The sequence below is a fragment of the Acanthochromis polyacanthus genome, chromosome 12, assembly GCF_021347895.1.
Source record: "Acanthochromis polyacanthus isolate Apoly-LR-REF ecotype Palm Island chromosome 12, KAUST_Apoly_ChrSc, whole genome shotgun sequence".
NCBI classification, from domain to species: Eukaryota; Metazoa; Chordata; class Actinopteri; family Pomacentridae; genus Acanthochromis; species Acanthochromis polyacanthus.
This window is the reverse complement of record NC_067124.1, coordinates 17,882,079-17,901,521: the sequence shown is the minus strand read 5'-3', so window position 1 is coordinate 17,901,521 and position 19,443 is coordinate 17,882,079. Positions and strand designations below refer to the sequence as shown.

Here is a 19,443-nt window from a genome sequence, read left to right as displayed (position 1 = left end):
TTGAGGTAGGTTTGCTTGACCAGCAGCAGGAGGCTAACATCCGCCTGTAACTCAGGTGTTTGGCATCGAGCCAGAGGTAGCTGTCTTTGGAGGTAAGAGTGTGGGGAGGAGTCAGGGGGAGTGGAACTGGGGTGGAGAGGGGACATCCAGCCGACAATCAACCTCCTGAACATCCTGATCTGAGGCGAACTCGGTGAGACGAACAAACACTGAAAGGCTAAAGCAGAGCGGAGGAGCGGTAATGTCCTCTACAGTCACCGGCTGACCAGAGAAATAATCTTTCCCTTTGGCTCTGGGCCTCAGAGGACCAATGCTCAGGTGAACTACCTGTTCAGGCGTATCCTCTGAGGACCCGACTCTGGTCAGACCGGCTAAAGGCCTCATCGTCTGCGTAAACTCGGCACCATCGGTGACTAAATAAAAAATTAGCCCAAAATGAAGAAAAAATATTTTGGTTTCAACAGGAGGCGACCAGGACGCAACAACGTCAGCATCTGATCCCACAGGGAGCAATTCATGTGACCAACCGCCGCAGTCATGTGACCAACAGCTGCCAGTTCATTTTAAAAGTTGGATCAGGAGCTTTGGTTTCAGTCTGACATCATCATGAATTGGAGTCGAAGCAGGCGGACATCTGAGCTGGTTCTGGTTAGTTTGGTGTTTGAAGGTTTTGGTTCTCTGTGGGATCAGATGCTCGCTGGACGCTCCTCAGACAAACATCACCATCATCATCATCATCATCTAAAGGCTGCCAGGATGACAGGAGGCAATGCCGGCTAGAGGGGTATGTGGTGGGGGTGGGGGTCATGTGGGGAGGAGGCGGAGTTTATCCGGTGCCTGAGCCGGATTGGACAGGTGGAGTCGGTTCTACCATGATCATCACTGGAGGAGGGGTGGAGTCAGCTCTCTGTGGGCGGAGCAGAGGGGGAAGAGTAATTGATGAACAGACAGGTTAGCGACATCATCAGCTCAGGTGTGTTTCCATCAGAAGGAGGCTGCAGGTTACTACAGTTACTCATACTGTCGACGTGGTTCAGATAAAGGTTTTTGATTCAGATCGTCAAATGGACAAAACATGATAAAATAGATCACCTGGATCACTGACTTACCTGGCTGAGCTCGATGCCCTCAGGTTTAGGACCTCTGACACCGTTCAGGGTGGGCGGAGTCTCCCAGCTCGCTGCTTTCCTGCAGAAAAGACTGAATAGAGAACAGAGAAATGATGATAAGATATCAGTGATGGTGATGATGAAGGTAAAGATGATAACGATGATGATGGTGGTGTTCATGATGAAAATGAAGAAGAAGATGATGATGATGGTGGTGGTGGTGTTGATGATGATGATGATGATGGGGGTGGTGGGAATGAAGATGGAAATAAAGAAAGTGATGGAAATGAAAAAGGTGAAGATGATGATGATGATGGTGGTGGTGAAGACGATGATGATGGTGGTGGTGGTGGTGATGAAGGTCTACCTGCGTCGGTATCCCAGCAACAGCAGTAGCAGGCAGCAGAGGATGCAGGCGATGCCACTGTGGATCCCGACCAGCAGAGTCGATATGGATTCATCAGACTGGGCGCAGTTACAGCTCTGACCAGCTGGGGGAGACACAGCAGGTTAGACTGGTCCTACTGGCTCTATTGGTTCTACTGCTCCTACTGGTTCTACTGGTCCTACTGCTCCTACTGGTTCTACTGGCTCTACTGGTTCTGCTGGTTCTGCTGGAGGGTTGGGCTCTTACCCGCTCCAGGGTTTCCTCCCTCTGCCAGAGACACCAGGCGGCGGGTGGATGGACTGTCTCCATTCCCGTTGAATGCCACCAGCTGGATCTCATAAACAGCAGCCGGTTCTGCAGGAGAACATTTAGATTATCACCAGTTCAGTGATGATCAGATTCACTGGAAATACCAGTTCATAACAGAAATAATAGTTTAGACTGGAAAATGCTGGTTTGTGTTGTGTTATTCTGACCCAGGTGTGAGATGGTGTGTGTGTTGATGTGTCCTGGGAAGATGTCCTGTCCCTGGACGTCGGGGTTGGAGACCCCCCGGTACTCCAGTCTGAAGCCCTCCAGTTTGCCTGCCTTGCTGGGCAGCTCCCAGTACACCTGCATGGCCGTCTGGTTCAGGACCTTGGTGAAGAAACTGGGAGGACTGGGAACTGTGGGAGAGGCAGAGAGAAACGTCTTTAGACCATCATCTTTAAAGGGGAAGCTGTTTTTGTCGTGAGAGTCAGAAGTGCTTACTGCATGCACCTCACATAAAAATTGCAACAACATTATAATCTAACTTTTACAGAATGTTCTATTTGTCATTTCCAACAATGTTCCACTGAGGTTAAAGGAGAACTAAAACAGAGTGTTTCTAAATGGAGGCTGACAGCAGCTGATTGCATTGTTTATCAATATACAGACTCAGGTTCAGGTGAAGCGTCAGGTGACCTACCGCCCCCCAGCGTGGTGGCCGTGATGCTGTTGGACCGCTGGCTGCCTCCCAGAGCAGAGTAGGCCTTCAGGTAGATGGAGTAGGTGGTGGCAGCTTCCAGGTTGTGGAACTCGTGTCTGAAGGTGGTTTTACTGACGGCCTCCTGCAGCTCGGCGTTGTCCGGCTCTGAGGATGTCACACAGGTTAAACAGGTGAGATGGATGCTGGTTTAACTTTGTGTTTAATCTCAATTTAATCTCAGGTTTATCCCAGGTTTAATCTCATGTTATATGCGAGATTTAATCCCAGGTTTAATCCCACCTCCCAGCCTCCTGATGTGCAGGACATATCCGATGATGTGCTGGCTGGCGTGTTCACTGGGCTGCTCCCAGGTGAGTTGCAGGCTGGTGGTGCTGAGAATGGTGGCCTGGAGCCCGGCGGGTGCCTCGGGAAGCTCCGCCCCCTGGCTGATGGCGAGGCGGGCGCTGGCCTGGTTGGTCCCAGCGCTGTTCTCAGCAATGCACTGGTAGATGGCCTCGTCCTCGGCAGTGATGCGGGTGATGGCGAGCGTCCTGCAAGAGAGGGGAGAATGAATAGAGGTCATCACAATGAAAATAACCTACATCAGAATTAAACCTCTGATGTATACAGCTGTTTGAGCTGCATAAATACGATCTGGGAGGTCAATCGATCAATTAATCGATCAGTCAGTTAATGTATCGTCGATTAATCTATCGGTCGGATAACCGATCGGTTGGTCGGTCTTACGTGTTGCCGTTGGTCAGCTTGACGTTTCCTGTTGGCATCAGCAGCTTGCCGTTCTTCAGCCAGATGAGATGCGGTTCTGGGGCTCCAGACGCCGTGCAGCTGAAGACGGCGCTGCCCCCTGCTGGTCTGGAGACGGACTGCGGCCACTGGACGAACTCTGGAGGAGCTGCATGAACAAAGGTCAACGTCAGAAATCCTTTCACTTCAGTTCAAAAGATTCAATTTGCAGCATAATTCTGAACTTTATTCTGTGTGATCTGCATGAGGTGTTAAAGAATTTTATTCAAACTGCAGTTTAAATTTAGAATTTGACATTTTAAAGTTCAGGCTGATTGCAGCTTTTACACAATAATGTTCATTTTTCCTATGAGGACTGGAGCTGCAGCAGAAACAGTACTCAGTAAAGTATTCCTTTATGTGCGGAAAACTTCCTGACAATATACAGTTAAAACAGATTCAATGTAAAAAAAATATAAATAAATAAAGCTGATGGTATAATTATTGGATGTAACCAAAGGACTGATCAGTGACTTCACAACAACAGGTTGAATAAAATGTGCTATTGAAGGAAACATGCACAAATTTGAATACTGTGACCTGTTTCTGTGATTCACCGTGTTACAATAAATCCTTCATTTTCTTCATTCTTTCACTGTCATCAGTTAAACAGCTAAGTCAGATTAAATGTCTGTCTGCATGAACGAGATGTTGGCAGAAAGAAAAGCCTAGAAGTTTCTCACTAAAGTCAGAAAACCCCCAGAGGATTCACATAAAAGAATCAATTTTTCAGTAAAGTTGTGATTATGTGAGTTTTACAGTTGAAATGTTGCTGCTTCATGGTGTTGTACAAAATACATCAGAATTAAAAGAACTGATGCTATTTTGGCAAAGATGGAAAATCCTGAATCCTTTAGAATAAAAGAAGTTCAGAGGGTGAAACAACATGAGGAGAGTTTAGTATCTGCTACCTGGAGACTGAACTTCTAGAGCCTGAAGTTAAAGGCATCAGTCACACTCTGAGTATTGAATGTGAACAAAGTTTCATTTGTCAAACCATAAAACCAGTTCTGATGTCTTCATTTGCACAGTAAAGCTGGTAAATCTGCCAAAACAAATTGTTTAAATTATTATTAAACCTGCAAACAGCCAGTTTTATGTGATGAAAGCTGCTGTAAAACCAACTCTGAGCTGTTTGATTTGTTTCATTGGGTCAAAGTGAGATTTTAACTCAAGATGATGAAAACAACTACAACCAACACACTAATTAATCCTTCATCAGATGATAGAAGTCTGTTGAACTGATCTCTGTCTGTCACTACAGTTTTTTCAAATACAAGTCTTAGCGACCCAGTTACTACTGTATTGCTATTGTGATAAGTAGTATTTGGGTGGAATAAACCTTTAAAATTCTAAGGATATTTTGAGTGTAATCAACCTTTAAAACTGTAAATAGAGCACTGTAGTGATCATCCATAGCAGTAGGTGGAGCTGTCTAGAATAAAGGCTCTATGGGTGCAGCCTCCAGGTCTGCAGACACCAGTAACTACCACTAACTACTATCACTAACTACCACTAACCCATGCTGTGGGTTCAGCTGGGTTTCCTAGCAGTGTCCAGCAGAGGGCAGCAGAACCTCACAGAACAGTAACTGATTCACTGTGTGTTAATGGGTAAACTGTGAACTGAATAAGTGTCAGATTTCCAACTCTGACTGTGACCCTGAAGCAGACGTTTCATTATTTCAGGTTCAATATTTCAGACTTTAGGCATCAAATAGACAAAGTACAGATTTTACAGAGACCCAGTTTCATATTTTAGTAACATTTTCTTGCTGGTCATTTTATTATTACTGTAATTATTATTAAGAATCATTTTTCTTTTGAATTAAATATCTCTGTTTAATACAGATGAGGTTATTTCATTGAGTTGTTTAAACTCAAACATGTCTTATGTTTTATTTATCTCTTTTATAAATAACACTGGCATCACTCCATAATCAGTAAATCTAATGGTTACTACAATTATTATTGATGTTTTAGTCTTTGCAGTCATTTCTATTTAATAAATTTCTATATTTATTGATAATTTCAATCTTTTTAAAGTTTCTTTGCCTCTGTTTGTTCTGTTTCAATGAAGTGTCCGTCACTAATAATCTGCGTGTGAAACTCTTGAACTTGAACTCGTCATTGACCTCTGACCCCCCCAGTAGACAGACAGGTGCTGTCTCGCCTCCATCTCCACGGCGACACAGACACCATAGAAACACTCCATCACCCCACATGACCTCTGGAAGCCCCACCCCTTCTCCAGTCTGACTGAAGAGGGGGGGGTCAGAGGTTAAGATGGGGGCTGGGGTGGGGGTCATCAGAGAAATGATTTAATATTGAAGAGCAAAACACACACACTACATCTGGTATCTGTTATTCTCTACAGCCAACTTTGAGCATCATTATTACGGGATGCATCATAGTTTGAACAGTGTAGTCATAGAGTCAAAGAAACAATCAATGGTTCCCTGGATGTGTTTCTGGTTTCTGGTAATTCACCAGAGAAAACTTTAAAAGGTGCATTCTGGGTAAACTTCTAAGGCTTGTATCAGCATGTGTGAGAGGAGGTTGGTCAGAACAATTAAAGAAGATACCAGGATCATCTATAGACAGGAATCACTCTATGGAAAATATTTTCTATTAAATACTGATGCTTACACTTGGTTATAGAAAACATGAACAAAAGCAGATTCAGTGTTTAGACTGTGACATGTGGATGGATATAAAACTGATCTGGTGTCAGTTTTTTCCAGAACTCAGATGTGTGTTTGATCCTAAAATGTGTCTCTCTGCTGTGCTGATGAAGCTCTGAGGCTCAGAAATGAAGGAAAAAGTCCATTAAAAAAATGCTGAATCTGAAACCACCTCTATGTACCGCAAGGGCCTGTAAGTCTGTAAATATTCATAGTATGATGGTAAAACTTCGATCATTGATAAAGTTACTGCAGATACAGATGGCTGTGAGGAAGGTTTTTATTTTGTTTGAACTGATTTGAACATTCAGGACTGGATTCAGCTTGAATGGATTAGTTTCAGACTCTGCATATTAAAACCTTCCTGAATATTTGTCTGTTTAAATTAAACCCTGAGAACTGAATTAAGGCTGATCAGGCTCCTGACAGACGGGGTTCAGGGTGAATAAAGTCCTTATTGTGAAGTGCAACTCTTCTCATGCTAATACACATTATAATGAAGCTCTCACAAAGACACACACAGACAGACAAAGAGCTGCTGACCTCTGACCCCTCCCCTCCTCCTTCCACTGTCTGAGCTGCAGCTGACTGAAACAACCGCGCCCTGAACCACCACAGCCGATGTTTACAGCATGTTTACAACAGGCAAACATGTTGTTTACATCATGTTTCTTCTTCGTCTTCTTTTCTACATCTTTCCTTTCATTCTTCTTGATATTCTTTTATCAAATCACACCCGACACTTTGCTCTACTCGTTCCAACCTGCTTGCTTCTTCACCTCTTTTCCACACTCTCCGTTGCTCTGGACTGTTGACCCTCAGTACTTCAAATCCTCCACCTTCTCTATCTCTGCTCCCTGTAACTTCACCCTTACATTTGGGTCCCTCTGATTCACACACATGGATTTTTGTCTTGCTGCAGCTAACCTTCACTCCTCTCTTTTCAGGGCATACCTCCATCTCTCTAGATGTTGTTTATATCATGTTTACACAATCGAATAATCAAGTAAACATCTAAACATGATGTGTAAAGACAGCAACTGTGAATCCATTAAGTAGCAGATGTTATTTTAACCCTAATTTTCAGACATTTTGAAGGCGTATTATTTATTTTCTTGCACTTTTGGTAATTGTATTAATATATAAAATATTTTTCTGATCCATGGATCTCCTTGTCTGCTGCTTTCACAAACCTACAGTTTTATTTCTGTCTGTTTTCTGAACTTTTTAACTGAGATGATTGCTCACAACCCGATTCTACAACATTTTAACCCTACATGAGAAAACTGTTTTTTTTTCTGACTACTGGCGCCAATTTGTCACAATGACAGAACTGAAAATTAACGTTTACCAGTTTGTAACTTTAAATGTTTTCATCAAACAATATGCTTCATGAATAGTAATTAGTTCTATCACAGCACTGACTGTAAAATTACGCTTTTTTTAACACACACATCAGATTTAAAGCTGTTCAGTGTCTGGTCAGTTTTAAAACTTCTGTTTTGCTGCATCTATCTGCTTTTATGCTGTGAAAAAATGATCCAGATTTCTTTTTATTAAACTCATAGCTGCAAGATGAAAAATCGAATTTATTGATTCACATCAAAGATTTAGGCCTCAAACTTTAAGCTGACGATTGATGTGATAAAGCTGCATCGACTTCAAACTGTCTGTTTTCAGGAATTAAATCTTGTGTTCAACAGCAATTAAAAAATTTAAAAAGTTAAGACAGAATGTTTGTGAGTGAATTTATTTCCTAAAAGCTGCTGCATGAAAAAAAAAACATAAAAGAGAAGCAAATCTAATCGAAGCAACTTAATTTATTAACGTAGAAACTTTTATTTTCCTCACTGTGGGTCCCACACAGAATGATGCGAATCACAAAAAAACTGAAATGACTGATTGTTTATTTTACAAAAATGTAAAAACCTAGAACCCTCATGTCCACCATGTTTCCTCAGATGTTGGTCTCCTAAGACTATATTTATTTATATTTAACTATTTTCACTTTTGCAGCCTCTACAGACTCTGGCAGGTCGTCTCTTAACTGTCATGTTTTTCTCATTTTGTGTTTTGTTTTTGATGATTTCTGTCTCCACATAATGTAAATGTTTAGCAGAATTGATTGTGCTGAGGATGGGGAAAGGTCTTTTAAAAAGCTGCTGAAATACTTAATTTTTGAGTTTTTGGAATGAAGTTCAACTGTTTGAACTTCAGTAAACTTTCCTTTAACTTAACTCTCTGTTGCAGATTTCAGATTTAAAAAAGGGTCAAACTTCATGGACGGAGCAACACGTTTTCTACCTGAAGAGACGCTGACAGAAGATTTAAACACGTGGATTCAAATGTTTGATCTCAGAGAACAGAAGAACCTGCAGAAGATCCAGAACCACACGAGCCGAACATTTTACCTTGGACCACGAGGCGTCCGAGCGCTGTCCTCCTGGATCTGCTGCCCGGCCGATTGGCTGAACACACGTAAACACCTGAGTGCTGCAGAGTGGCATCTGAGATCATCAGGTTCCCCGTTCCCAGAACCTGGATCCCCTCCACGCCGATGGAACGTCCGTCTACAGGGACACGGACATATCATCAATACATCTAATCGATAACCGATCGATAACTGGAAGGTGATTGGTCCATCTGTTACCGAGGCGACTCCAGGACACGATGGGCCGGGGGTTGCCCGTGGCGATGCACTCCAAGATGGCGGTCTGGTGGACGTTGATGGTGAGGTTCTGGGGCCCCGACAGGATGACGGGTTCCTGGTAGATCCTGGAACCTGCAACTGGATCAGAATTAGAGAACCTGATCAGTACAGAGACCTCCAGAACCCCAAAGAACTTCAGAACCTCAAAGATATCCAGAACCTCAGAGACCTCCAGAATCTCAAAGACCTCTAGAACCTCAGAGACCTCCAGAACCTCAGAGACCTCCAGAACCTAAGAGATCTCGAGAATCTCAAAGACCTACAGAACCTCAGAGATCTCCAGAACCTCAAAGACCTCCGGGAGGGTCAACAGATGAACCTGTCTCCTCCAACCTGACACTGAATTTACCTTCAGTTTGGTGTCTCAGGTACTTTGCCCTCTGTCTGGTCTCTCAGGATAACTTTATTTGCCCTCAGTTTTGTCTTACCAGCGACGGACAGCTGGGCCTCGTGGCTGTAGCGAGTATTGGCGATATTTGAAGCGACGCAGCGAAACAAACCGCTGTCGATGCGGCGGACTCCAGTGATCTGCAGGACTCCGTTCGGCAACAACGTGTACCTGAACATGACAAATACATGCTAAGGTCTGAGGTAAAGTACAGCTCAGATGAACCCCAAGGGGGCTGAGTGAAAGAACCAGGAGATTTTTCTACTAACTCATGGTCACATTAAACACGTTAACTTAAATATAAAACTGGTACTAATTACACGTTAAACACACATCAGCTACACAGTAATAACGTGTTAAAACAGCATTTGGTGGACTAAATGTTTTCATCATGCATGTTTTTTAGCACGTCTGGAACATACCTGGGATCGGCAGTGCTCAGTGGACGGCGGTCTCTCTGCCAGGCAATTTTGGCCTCTGGGATCCCATTTACCTGACAGGTGAGTCTGGCCACGCCCCCTTCATCCACCGCCACAGACTCAGGGTGAGACAGGAACTTAGGGAGGGCTGGGGAGGCAGTCACAACATGTTACATGTATGGGAGTTGTATATTTCACTTTTATTTGATGCATGTTCCATGTATGTTAGATGTATGCTTATTGTATGTTAATTGTATGTTCATGGTATGTTAACTGTATGTTCCATGTATGTTAGCTGGATGTTTATTGTATGTTACTTGTATGTTCATGGTATGTTAACTGTATGTTCCATGTATGTTAGCTGGATGTTTACTTTTGTTAATTGTATGTTCCATGTATGTTAGTTGTATGTTTACTGTATATTAATTGTATCTTTGTTGTATGTTAGTTGTATGTTTACTGTATATTAATTGTATCTTTGTTGTATGTTAGTTGTATGTTCATTGTATGCGAGCTGAATGTATCATGTATGTTTCATTTATGTTTGCTGTATTTTTGTTGTATGTTCCATGTATGTTAGTTGTATGTTTACTGTATGTTAGCTGTTTGTTTATTGTATGTTCCACTCAACAAAAATATAAACGCAGCACTTTTGTTTTTGCTCCCATTTTTTATGAGATGAACTCAAAGATCTAAAACTTTTTCCACATACACAATATCACCATTTCTCTCAAATATTGTTCACAAATCTGTCTAAATCTGTGATAGTGAGCACTTCTCCTTTGCTGAGATAATCCATCCCACCTCACAGGTGTGCCACATCAAGATGCTGATTAGACACCATGATTAGTGCACAGGTGTGCCTTAGACTGCCCACAATAAAAGGACACTCTGAAAGGTGCAGTTTTGTTTTATTGGGGGGTCCACTCCTCTTCAATGGCTGTGCGAAGTTGCTGGATGTGGGCGAGAACTGGTACACGCTGTCGTATACGCCGATCCAGAGCATCCCAAACATGCTCAATGGGTGACATGTCCGGTGAGTATGCTGGCAATGCAAGAACTGGGATGTTTTCAGTTTCCAACAATTGTGTACAGATCCTTGCAACATGGGGCCGTGCATTATCCTGCTGCAACATGAGGTGATGTTCTTGGATGTATGGCACAACAATGGGCCTCAGGATCTCGTCACGATATGTCTGTGCATTCAAAATGCCATCAATAAAATGCACCTGTGTTCTTCGTCCATAACAGACGCCTGCCCATACCATAACCCCACCGCCACCATGGGCCACTCCATCCACAACACTGACATCAGAAAACCGCTCACCCACATGATGTCACACACGCTGTCTGCCATCTGCCCTGAACAGTGTAAACCAGGGATTCATCCGTGAAGAGAACACTTCTCCAACATGAGAGATGCCATCCAATGTGAGCATTTGCCCACTCAAGTCGGTTATCACGACGAACTGGAGTCAGGTCGAGCCCCCGATGAGGACGACGAGCATGCAGATGAACTTCCCTGAGACGCTTTCTGACAGTTTGTGCAGAAATCCTTTGGTTATGCAAACCCATTGTTTCAGCAGCTGTCCGAGTGGCTGGTCTCAGACCATCTTGGAGGTGAACATGCTGGATGTGGAGGTCCTGGGCTGGTGTGGTTACACGTGGTCTGCGGTTGTGAGGCTGCTTGGATGTACTGCCAAATTCTCTGAAACGCCTTTGGAGACAGCTTATGGTAGAGAAATGAACATTCAATACACCAGCAACAGCTCTGGTTGACATTCCTGCTGTCAGCATGCCAATTGCACGCTCTCTCAAATCTTGCCACATCTGTGGCATTGTGCTGTGTGATAAAACTGTGCCTTTCAGAGTGGCCTTTTATTGTGGGCAGTCTAAGGCACACCTGTGCACTAATCATGGTGTCTAATCAGCATCTTGCAACAAGTCCTCCAATTCATACGACCGCATTGGTCGTTTGCACCGTGCACCGGAATACGACCTATGCGGTCATATGAACGTTTGCGCCCCTACGGGGAAAACGAATGCATTACGGGATTTAATTCGCGAAACGGCTTTTCCGTCGCAAAACGGCTTTTTTCTCACTTTCCCAACACGTTTTTAGGGTTATGGTTAAGGTTAGGGTTAGGGATAGGGACAGGGATAGTGTTAGATAAAAGTTTGTTCATGATGACGTTTCACCTGCGACTCCAGAGTGTCGATGTTTACTCAACCGCCAGAGGTCGCATAGTCAAAACGTAACACTGGGTCGTAATACGGGCGTGTACAGACGACCTATGTGGTCGTTTTTGGTTTGAGGACAGGCTTGCATCTTGATATGGCACACCTGTGAGGTGGGATGGATTATCTCAGCAAAGGAGAAGTGCTCACTATCACAGATTTATACTGATTTGGGAACAATATTTGAGAGAAATGGTGATATTGTGTATGTGGAAAAAGTTTTAGATCTTTGAGTTCATCTCATAAAAAATGGGAGCAAAAACAAAAGTGTTGAGTGTTTTTGTTGAGTGCTGTTGCCTGTTTACTGTATGTGAGTTGAATGTATCATGTATGTTTCATTTATGTTTATTGTATGTTCCACACATGTTAGTTGCATGTTCCATGTATGTTATTTGGATGTTTGCTGTATATTAGTTGCATGTTTCATGTATATTAATTGTGTGTTTGTTGTATGTTCACTGTATGCTAGCTGAATGTATCATGCATGTTTCATTTATTTTTGCTGTGTCTTTGTTGTCTGTTTCACATATGTTAGTTGTATGTTCCATGTATGTTGTTACTTACATGCAAGTTGCACGCGTGCCTTGCGGCTGATCAACATGCCGTAGCGGTTCTGGGCAGCGCAGTCATACTCGCCAGCATCTGTCTCGTTGCTCTCTCGTCTCTTGGAGAAGTTTCTGATGAGCAGCGTGCCGTTGCCGAGCACTACTGCCCTATCACCTGTTGCCACGGGAATGCCATTCCGTCTCCAGGTGATAGAGATAGGCCCCTCCCCCTCCACCTGGCAGTCCAGCATCAGAGGGCGGTCTCTCACCGCGATGACATCATTGGGCTCCGTCAGGAAGGCGAGTTCTGAGGCTCCGAGGACACCTGAGTGGACAGGTGAGTCAGAGGGCGGAGTCAGAGTTCAGATCCAGGAAATAACATAAAGGGAATTTTCTCATTAGAATGAAGGTGAAACTTTGTTTCTGTTAAAAGTTTCTTGTTTTTGATCAAACTACTGATTATTTCATTCATTTATTGATTCATTTCTCGGTTGTAAAACTTCTGCTAAACTGCTATTTTAAAATATTTCAGAAGTCATCTCAGTTTCCTTTAATGTAGTTCTTAGTTTCTAACATTTAACCTGCAGTTCATCAGACTCTTCATTTGTTGTCATATATGATAAAAATGTTCACACTCTGCAGCTGAAAACAGCTTTTATCAACTAATCAGTGATCTGAACTGCTTCAGATCCTTTTATTGATCGGTGATAATTAAAAAAAACAATAACTACAAGTTGTTTTTTTATGTGTTCATTTTATCAAACTGGTTTTAAACTGAATCAGCTTCTTGGTCAGTCTCCAGTGAGACTGGTGACCAGTTAACTGGTTCATCTGGAAACCTATTAAAGTAAGTAATACTCACTAAGAGGAAGAGGATGAAGGTGATGATGATGATGATAATGAAGGTGATGACGATGTCATATGGTCTCTGCAGGATGTGCTGCTAGGAAACAGGTGAGATGAGAACAATCTCCGCAGTCAGATCTCAGGACGTCTTGACAGAAGCTGTCCTGATTAAAGCTTTAATTCAGGTTCCTGTTTGGTTCCTCACAGTAATAATAAGATGAAAATCACAGACGTCAGAACCAGCAGAGGAACCTCCAGGTGTTCTGCTGGTAGCTTCTTCTACAGAGTCTCAGTAAAAGAACATCAGAGGTTCTGAACCAGACGTTTAGATTTCCTCATTAGAGTCAATGAACTGAAGCACATCTGGCAGATGAAAGTCAAATATCTACAGTTCTGAAAAAAGTTCAGGTTCTGATCAGAATCTTGTAGTTTTTGAAATTTTTTACAGCATCTGAGAAACTCAAATTTTCATTTTTTACCTCTCAGAACATGAAAACGTCTTCAGTGTGTTCTGGTTTGTTTTGTTTTATAATTTATTTCATGAGGTTTTACTGTTTTCTCTTTTATTTTCCTGATGACTTGCTGAACTTTGGTAATAAAACTGGATTTAATTTAACATCACTGTTACACATCATCGTCTGGTTTTGTAACTCAGATCAAATCAGAGAATAAACTGATGAGCTCACAACACATTTGTTTTCTTTATATTTATGACATGTTCCAGTTCTTTGTCGCCCTACAGATTTGTTAGATTCATTTTGATATTTTGCTTGTATTTGATCAAAGAAATGAATGTTTTTCTGGGATTTAAATGGTGTGTCTCCGATCGGATGTTTCAGTCGTCCTCATTCTTCTTCTGGTCTTTTGTTCCTGAAGCTGCACTTGAACTCTGTGTGGTTTGATTGGCAGACCAGTCATATGAATAGAGGGGGGTTGACCTCTGACCTGTGACCTCTGAACAGCTGATGTCAAACCTGACGTCTGTCTCTGCATTTTTATTTCAGTAGCGGCAGATTTGCTCCTTTAAATCTGTAAACTGGATTCAAGAGTTTCACTATAAGTTAAAGAGACAGTGGCTCTAATTAAAGAAATTATGAAAGACAATGAAGAATAAATGAAAATAGATTTTATCTGGTTTATCTCTGATTCAGATCTTTGTGTTGCTGATGTAAATCAAACAGAGAACACATTCTGGACATGTTTAAATACTTTGGACCAAATTTCAAGTCATTTGATTTCAGAATGAAGCGTTTTAATGTCAGAATTTATCAATTTAAATCTCAATATCTGAACCGATAATTTAACTGAGAAATAAAATTCTGATGAAGATTCTGTTCATAAAGGTAACACGGTCCCTGAAATCTGACTTTTATTCATCAGTTTTCCCTCATCAGCAGCACAAACAGTTTCAGCCTGACGTGAGTTCATCCGACTGACTTGAACCAAACCAGGAGCAGACCTCAGATCAGATCAAACCTCAACCTTCAGCTCAGAAGCAGCAGTGAATCGATACATGGAGAAACTTTCACAGCTTAAAACACAAAATATGAATCTGATTTGTGGGCGAACTCATCGTCTCCTTCGCCGGCTTTCAACTTGAACTTGGTCGACTTTCCCAGGCCCTCCCCTCCCCTCCCCACCTCTCCTCCCCCATCATTCATTAATTCTCCCTTGACTCCCCCACCTCCTCCTCCACATCTGAACCTCCAGATCTGAACCCTGCAGCTCCTCCATCACTCAGCTGCTCTTTCAGGTCGTGTGGGAGGAGAAACGAGACGACACTAGGAATAAAACCTCCCGAATGCTCCCCCAGAACCTCCGTCTGCGGCGTCAAAGAGACAATCAGCACAACAAAAGTGCATCGAGACACAACAGATTCACAAAAACACAACAGAACCCCGTGAAGCTGCAGCTGCTTCAATCTGAACATCAGGCTGAAGAACGTTCAGACAAACTAAATGGTCCTTCTGTGGTTCTTCTTCTGCAGCCTTATAGAGTCTGACTTTAGAAACTCCAGGTTCTGATGATCCTCCAGAACTTTCCTTTAAAAATAATTCAGTTTTCAAATGTTCAGACAACTTTAAATTGAGTTTCGTTGAACTAACAAACTTGATGAGTTGATGAGGAATCAACGGTTTGTTACGACTGTTTTTAAGTGTCTGCAACTTGAATTTAGTTTTAAATCAACCGACAGGTTTATTTGAATCAGACAAAATATTAAGTTGATGTTTAGTTCTTACTGATGTGATGAGAATCTTATTACTGTTCAGGCACAGACCTGGTTCTGGTTCTGGACCACAGATGATCTCAGTCTCACCTCCAGAGTCCAAACTGATCTGCATTTGTGTTGGACATTCATCACATCCGGACCAGAACTGAACTCATTTCAGACAGACTGAACAGATGTTTTCCAGGTTCTTTAACATCAGACTGAAGGAACCCAACAGAACTTCTGCATGCAGGATTCTCTCAGTATTAATAAACAATTAAAGAACCGATTCTCTATCCAGAACCCCGGAACCCCATAGTTTACTGTTTCTATGTATCAAACATTATTTTGATGGTAATATTTTGGTGTTTGTAGTTTCAGTTGATTATGAGAACAGCAGGAGATTGATCAGATTTGATTTTATTGATCGGAGAAGCATCATATCGTCAATATTTATGGTTCTTTGTGGCTCTTTTTAAGCCAGGCTGTGTGTTGTTTTGTGTATTTTCAGTCATGTCTGTTTGTGTTTCTGTGTTTTGTCCAAAGATGCAGGAAAGAAAACATAAAATATCCACGCTGAAGAACTGCAGTCACAGGATCTAAACTGTTTATTGATGCTTAGTCTGCAGAATTAGCTAATAATCAATAGATAACTGATAATTGATTATTGGTCGCAGTTCTACTCTAGACCACAGCTGGGATCAACATCAGCCAACAAACTGATAAACTGCTGAGCTCAGAAAACATCCAACACATCTGAACACTAGAACCTTCATCAACCTGAGATCAGACCAGTCAGGACCAGACTACGTTTCCCATGATGCCTGCAGCACTCATCACTTCCTGGTTCTTTGCAGAGCAGTGAAACCTCCTATCTCCTATGAAACCCCACACTGCCTGCTGATACCTCGTATCTCCCCGTCTTGTGGACCAGCTGCTGGATGAACCTGAACATCATCTCTTGATTCAGGATTAAATCCTCCATCTGCGTCCTCATTACTAATACTGGGGGGTTGGGTGGCTTCATTTAAACCAGCAGACTGACCCCCCCCCCCCCCCCCCCCCCATCCTTCACTTTGACCTCTAAATCCCCTGAACCACCCCCCCTCCAGGCTAAAGGTCATGAGACTGATGTCGACCGTGAACTTCACGCTTTCTATGACACCATCGACCCCCCCAGAACAGAACAGAACAGACCAGAACTCAGTAAATCCTTCAGCAGCCTGAGAACCAGACTGAGAACCCCCCACCCTCTACATCAGGTCTCAAGTCTCCCTCCGTCCATACAATAATTCTAATTGAATCCAATTAGGAAGCTGCTGAGTCACATCAAACTGTTAATTAGCCTGAGAGTCACTGATCAATAATCTGCTATCGGAGATCCATAATCTGATCAGACTGAAGGTATCTGCTGAGGATTCATCTGTTTTCTGTGTCCCTGGTTTAAGTCGGATTTTTCTACTGGTTTATCAGGTCATTTTTCTTATTTTCCATCCTCAGTTTGTTGTTTCTTTGTGTCATATATTATTCTGATCCTAATGAGGAAATGATCTAATAGAACATGTATTCTTTCAGGCGTTAAACTTCTATAATTTTATGGAACTTTTGCTTTTTATTTGACAGATTTTTACAGAAAGACTTAAAAATTCAGTGAAATTATGAAAAAAGACTGAATTTCAGTGTCTAATGTACAATACCACAAAAGAAGTAAATTCTGACAAGAAGTTAGAGAAAGAAGTTAAACTAAAACAGATTCATAATTCAAAAAATATTGTCTTTTAATATGTGAAATTGAATCAGTTTTTTACTGCAAAAAATTCTTAAAATTAGATCAAATTAGTGACAATTAACAGAAAAGATGTTTGTTTTTATTATTTCACGCATTTGTTTGTTAAATGAAAGATTTCTCAGAATAACTGAAGTTTTTACGGCAGAAATATTGAATAAAAGCGTTTTTATTAATTACATTTATAAACAGCAATAACTTGTCAAAATACAGTTTTCATCTTTACAAGTCCTTAATCATTAGATGTGATTATACAAGTTTAATATCCGTTTATATCTTGTAGGTCACTGAATGTTTATTTTTTACTTTGTACATGTAAATACTCTTCATTAAACACTGAAATAAGAGAAAAATCTTTTTATGGTGCCTAAGATGCTGGAATATTTCAGTTTTAAAAATCTAAATAACAACTGATACCACAGCACCTGAACTTGAATATTTAAATCAATCAAATAAATATGAAAACTGAACTATTTATTACTGACATCATCTGTTTTACTGTGAAGCACTGCTTTAAATGTGTGGAAAAACAGACTTCATATAAATTATTGATGATGGACGAACAAAAGCTCAGAAAAAATGCAAAACACTTCGTCTGCTCCATGAAAATCACACTGATGAATACGAATGATGGACCGTCTGTTCTCTCACACACACACACGTTAATGTGGCCTGAAATAATGAGAACAATGCAAGTTCAAGTTCAACACTGTGTGATAAACAGACTAACGGGACAATCAATCAGACTGAATCATCTGCAAAGCAAACAAACAGCTGAAGGAGTAAACAAACAAACAACGCAGGACAGAAGAAGTCAGTAATGAAAGTAATAAAAAAAGAACTAAAGGATTCATTAATGTCTGAAGGAATAAAGAATGAAAACAACAAACAGCAGCTCAGAGCCAAACAAATAAAATGGAAAGTAAACCAAAAAAAGTAACAAACCAGGACAGAAGGAAAAACAACTCTAAGAAACAATGATGGAAGGATGGAAGAAGAAATAAATGAGACAGTGCAAAGAGGAAAATTTAGATGGAGAAAAGGACCAAAAATTAATAAAATAAAACCTAAAAGGAACTAAAAACTATTCCTTTCAGAGAGAGAAAAAGAATCACAGAAAAGATGGAAATAAAGAAAAAGACTGAATGGATTCAAATGAAGAGACAGCAGCTGTTTAATAAAACACATTAAATCCATTTTACCGTCATTTGCTCAAAATTTACGTTTTAGTGTTTTCAGTGAATTCTGCTGAGTTTTTACTATAAATATTCAGTGTTTAATCTGCTTTGAGGGATCAGAAATTATTTCAACTGCTTCACATCTAAATTTTACATTTTCTCAATGAGACTCTGGAACGTCTGTCTGCGGATTATAAACTAATACAGATATCAATAGAAATATTGTCAATAATAATAAAATAAAGAGTAACAGAAAACATCGTTTAAAGCTAAATCCAAATCTTACAACATGACATTACAGCTTTTTTTACTGACTGCAGTTTGAAGTCAAATGTTGGTCAGACATGTTTATAATATTAAATTAATTTGTCTTTATTCCCATTTTTCCAATTCAAAGACCAAAATCTGTGTCAGATTTCACACGTTTTGTGATGTTTGATTCAAAACTGCAACTGAAATCTGAGACTGTGTGAATCCTCTTTTAGTCACATAGTAAACATGTTCTTTAATCACATACATGTAGTTAACGTTATTTAAGCGAATACGTGTAGTAAACATGTTATTTAACCACATGTGTAGTAAACATGTAGTGAACACAAACAGACCTGAGCAGCAGAGTCCCTCCAGCAGCAGCAGCAGCTTCCAGCTCCACATCTTCATCTTCATCAAATCCAAAACATCAGAGACTGAAACATTCAGTCAGGTTGTAAAATTAATCCACTTTTTCTTCTTCTTCTTCTGGTTGTTTAATTTCTACTTATTTTCCTTCTTCTTCTTCTTTTCTTCCCTTCATGGACTGAGATTCTGAGGATGCTGAAGCAGACTGATGGACGGATTCTCACTGATGCTCACTGATGGAGCAGAGGGGCGGAGTCTCTGTCTGAGGGGGCAGGGCATGATGATGGAGGGGTGTGGGGGTGACCCTGGGGGTGGTGGGGTCAGCTTAGGTCACCCTGAAGCTGCTGAATTATAATGAGGAGAATCTAAACAGAAAGATGGAGGATGGAAGCTCCTTTATTCTGTAAATATACATTACTATGAAATATGTAATAAATCCTGAACTAAAGAAATAAAATACCTCCATGTTTTTCAGAGGGCTTTCGTTTTAGAATGATGTATTTATGTATTTTATAGGAACGTTTATTTGTGTATGTAATTATTGGACATTTGAATGAAACAGCGTCCCAAAGG

General features: G+C 41.2%; 1 protein-coding gene across 1 annotated transcript; it reads right to left on the bottom strand.

Annotated features, from left to right (window-relative positions):
* Window positions 1–1,028: 1,028 nt before the first annotated feature.
* On the bottom strand, window positions 1,029–19,062 carry LOC110971037 (immunoglobulin superfamily DCC subclass member 3-like). Its single transcript, XM_022221363.2, has 13 exons — window positions 18,858–19,062; window positions 12,253–12,558; window positions 9,454–9,598; window positions 9,072–9,202; window positions 8,584–8,721; window positions 8,345–8,503; window positions 3,194–3,359; window positions 2,747–2,997; window positions 2,447–2,611; window positions 1,974–2,162; window positions 1,744–1,851; window positions 1,477–1,600; window positions 1,029–1,200 (listed from the first exon to the last, which is right to left on the bottom strand). The coding sequence occupies exons 1-13, from the start codon at window positions 18,916–18,918 to the stop codon at window positions 1,098–1,100; spliced, it is 2,046 nt and encodes a 681-aa protein (XP_022077055.2). The 5' UTR covers window positions 18,919–19,062; the 3' UTR covers window positions 1,029–1,097.
* Between the last annotated feature and the right edge of the window lie 381 nt (window positions 19,063–19,443).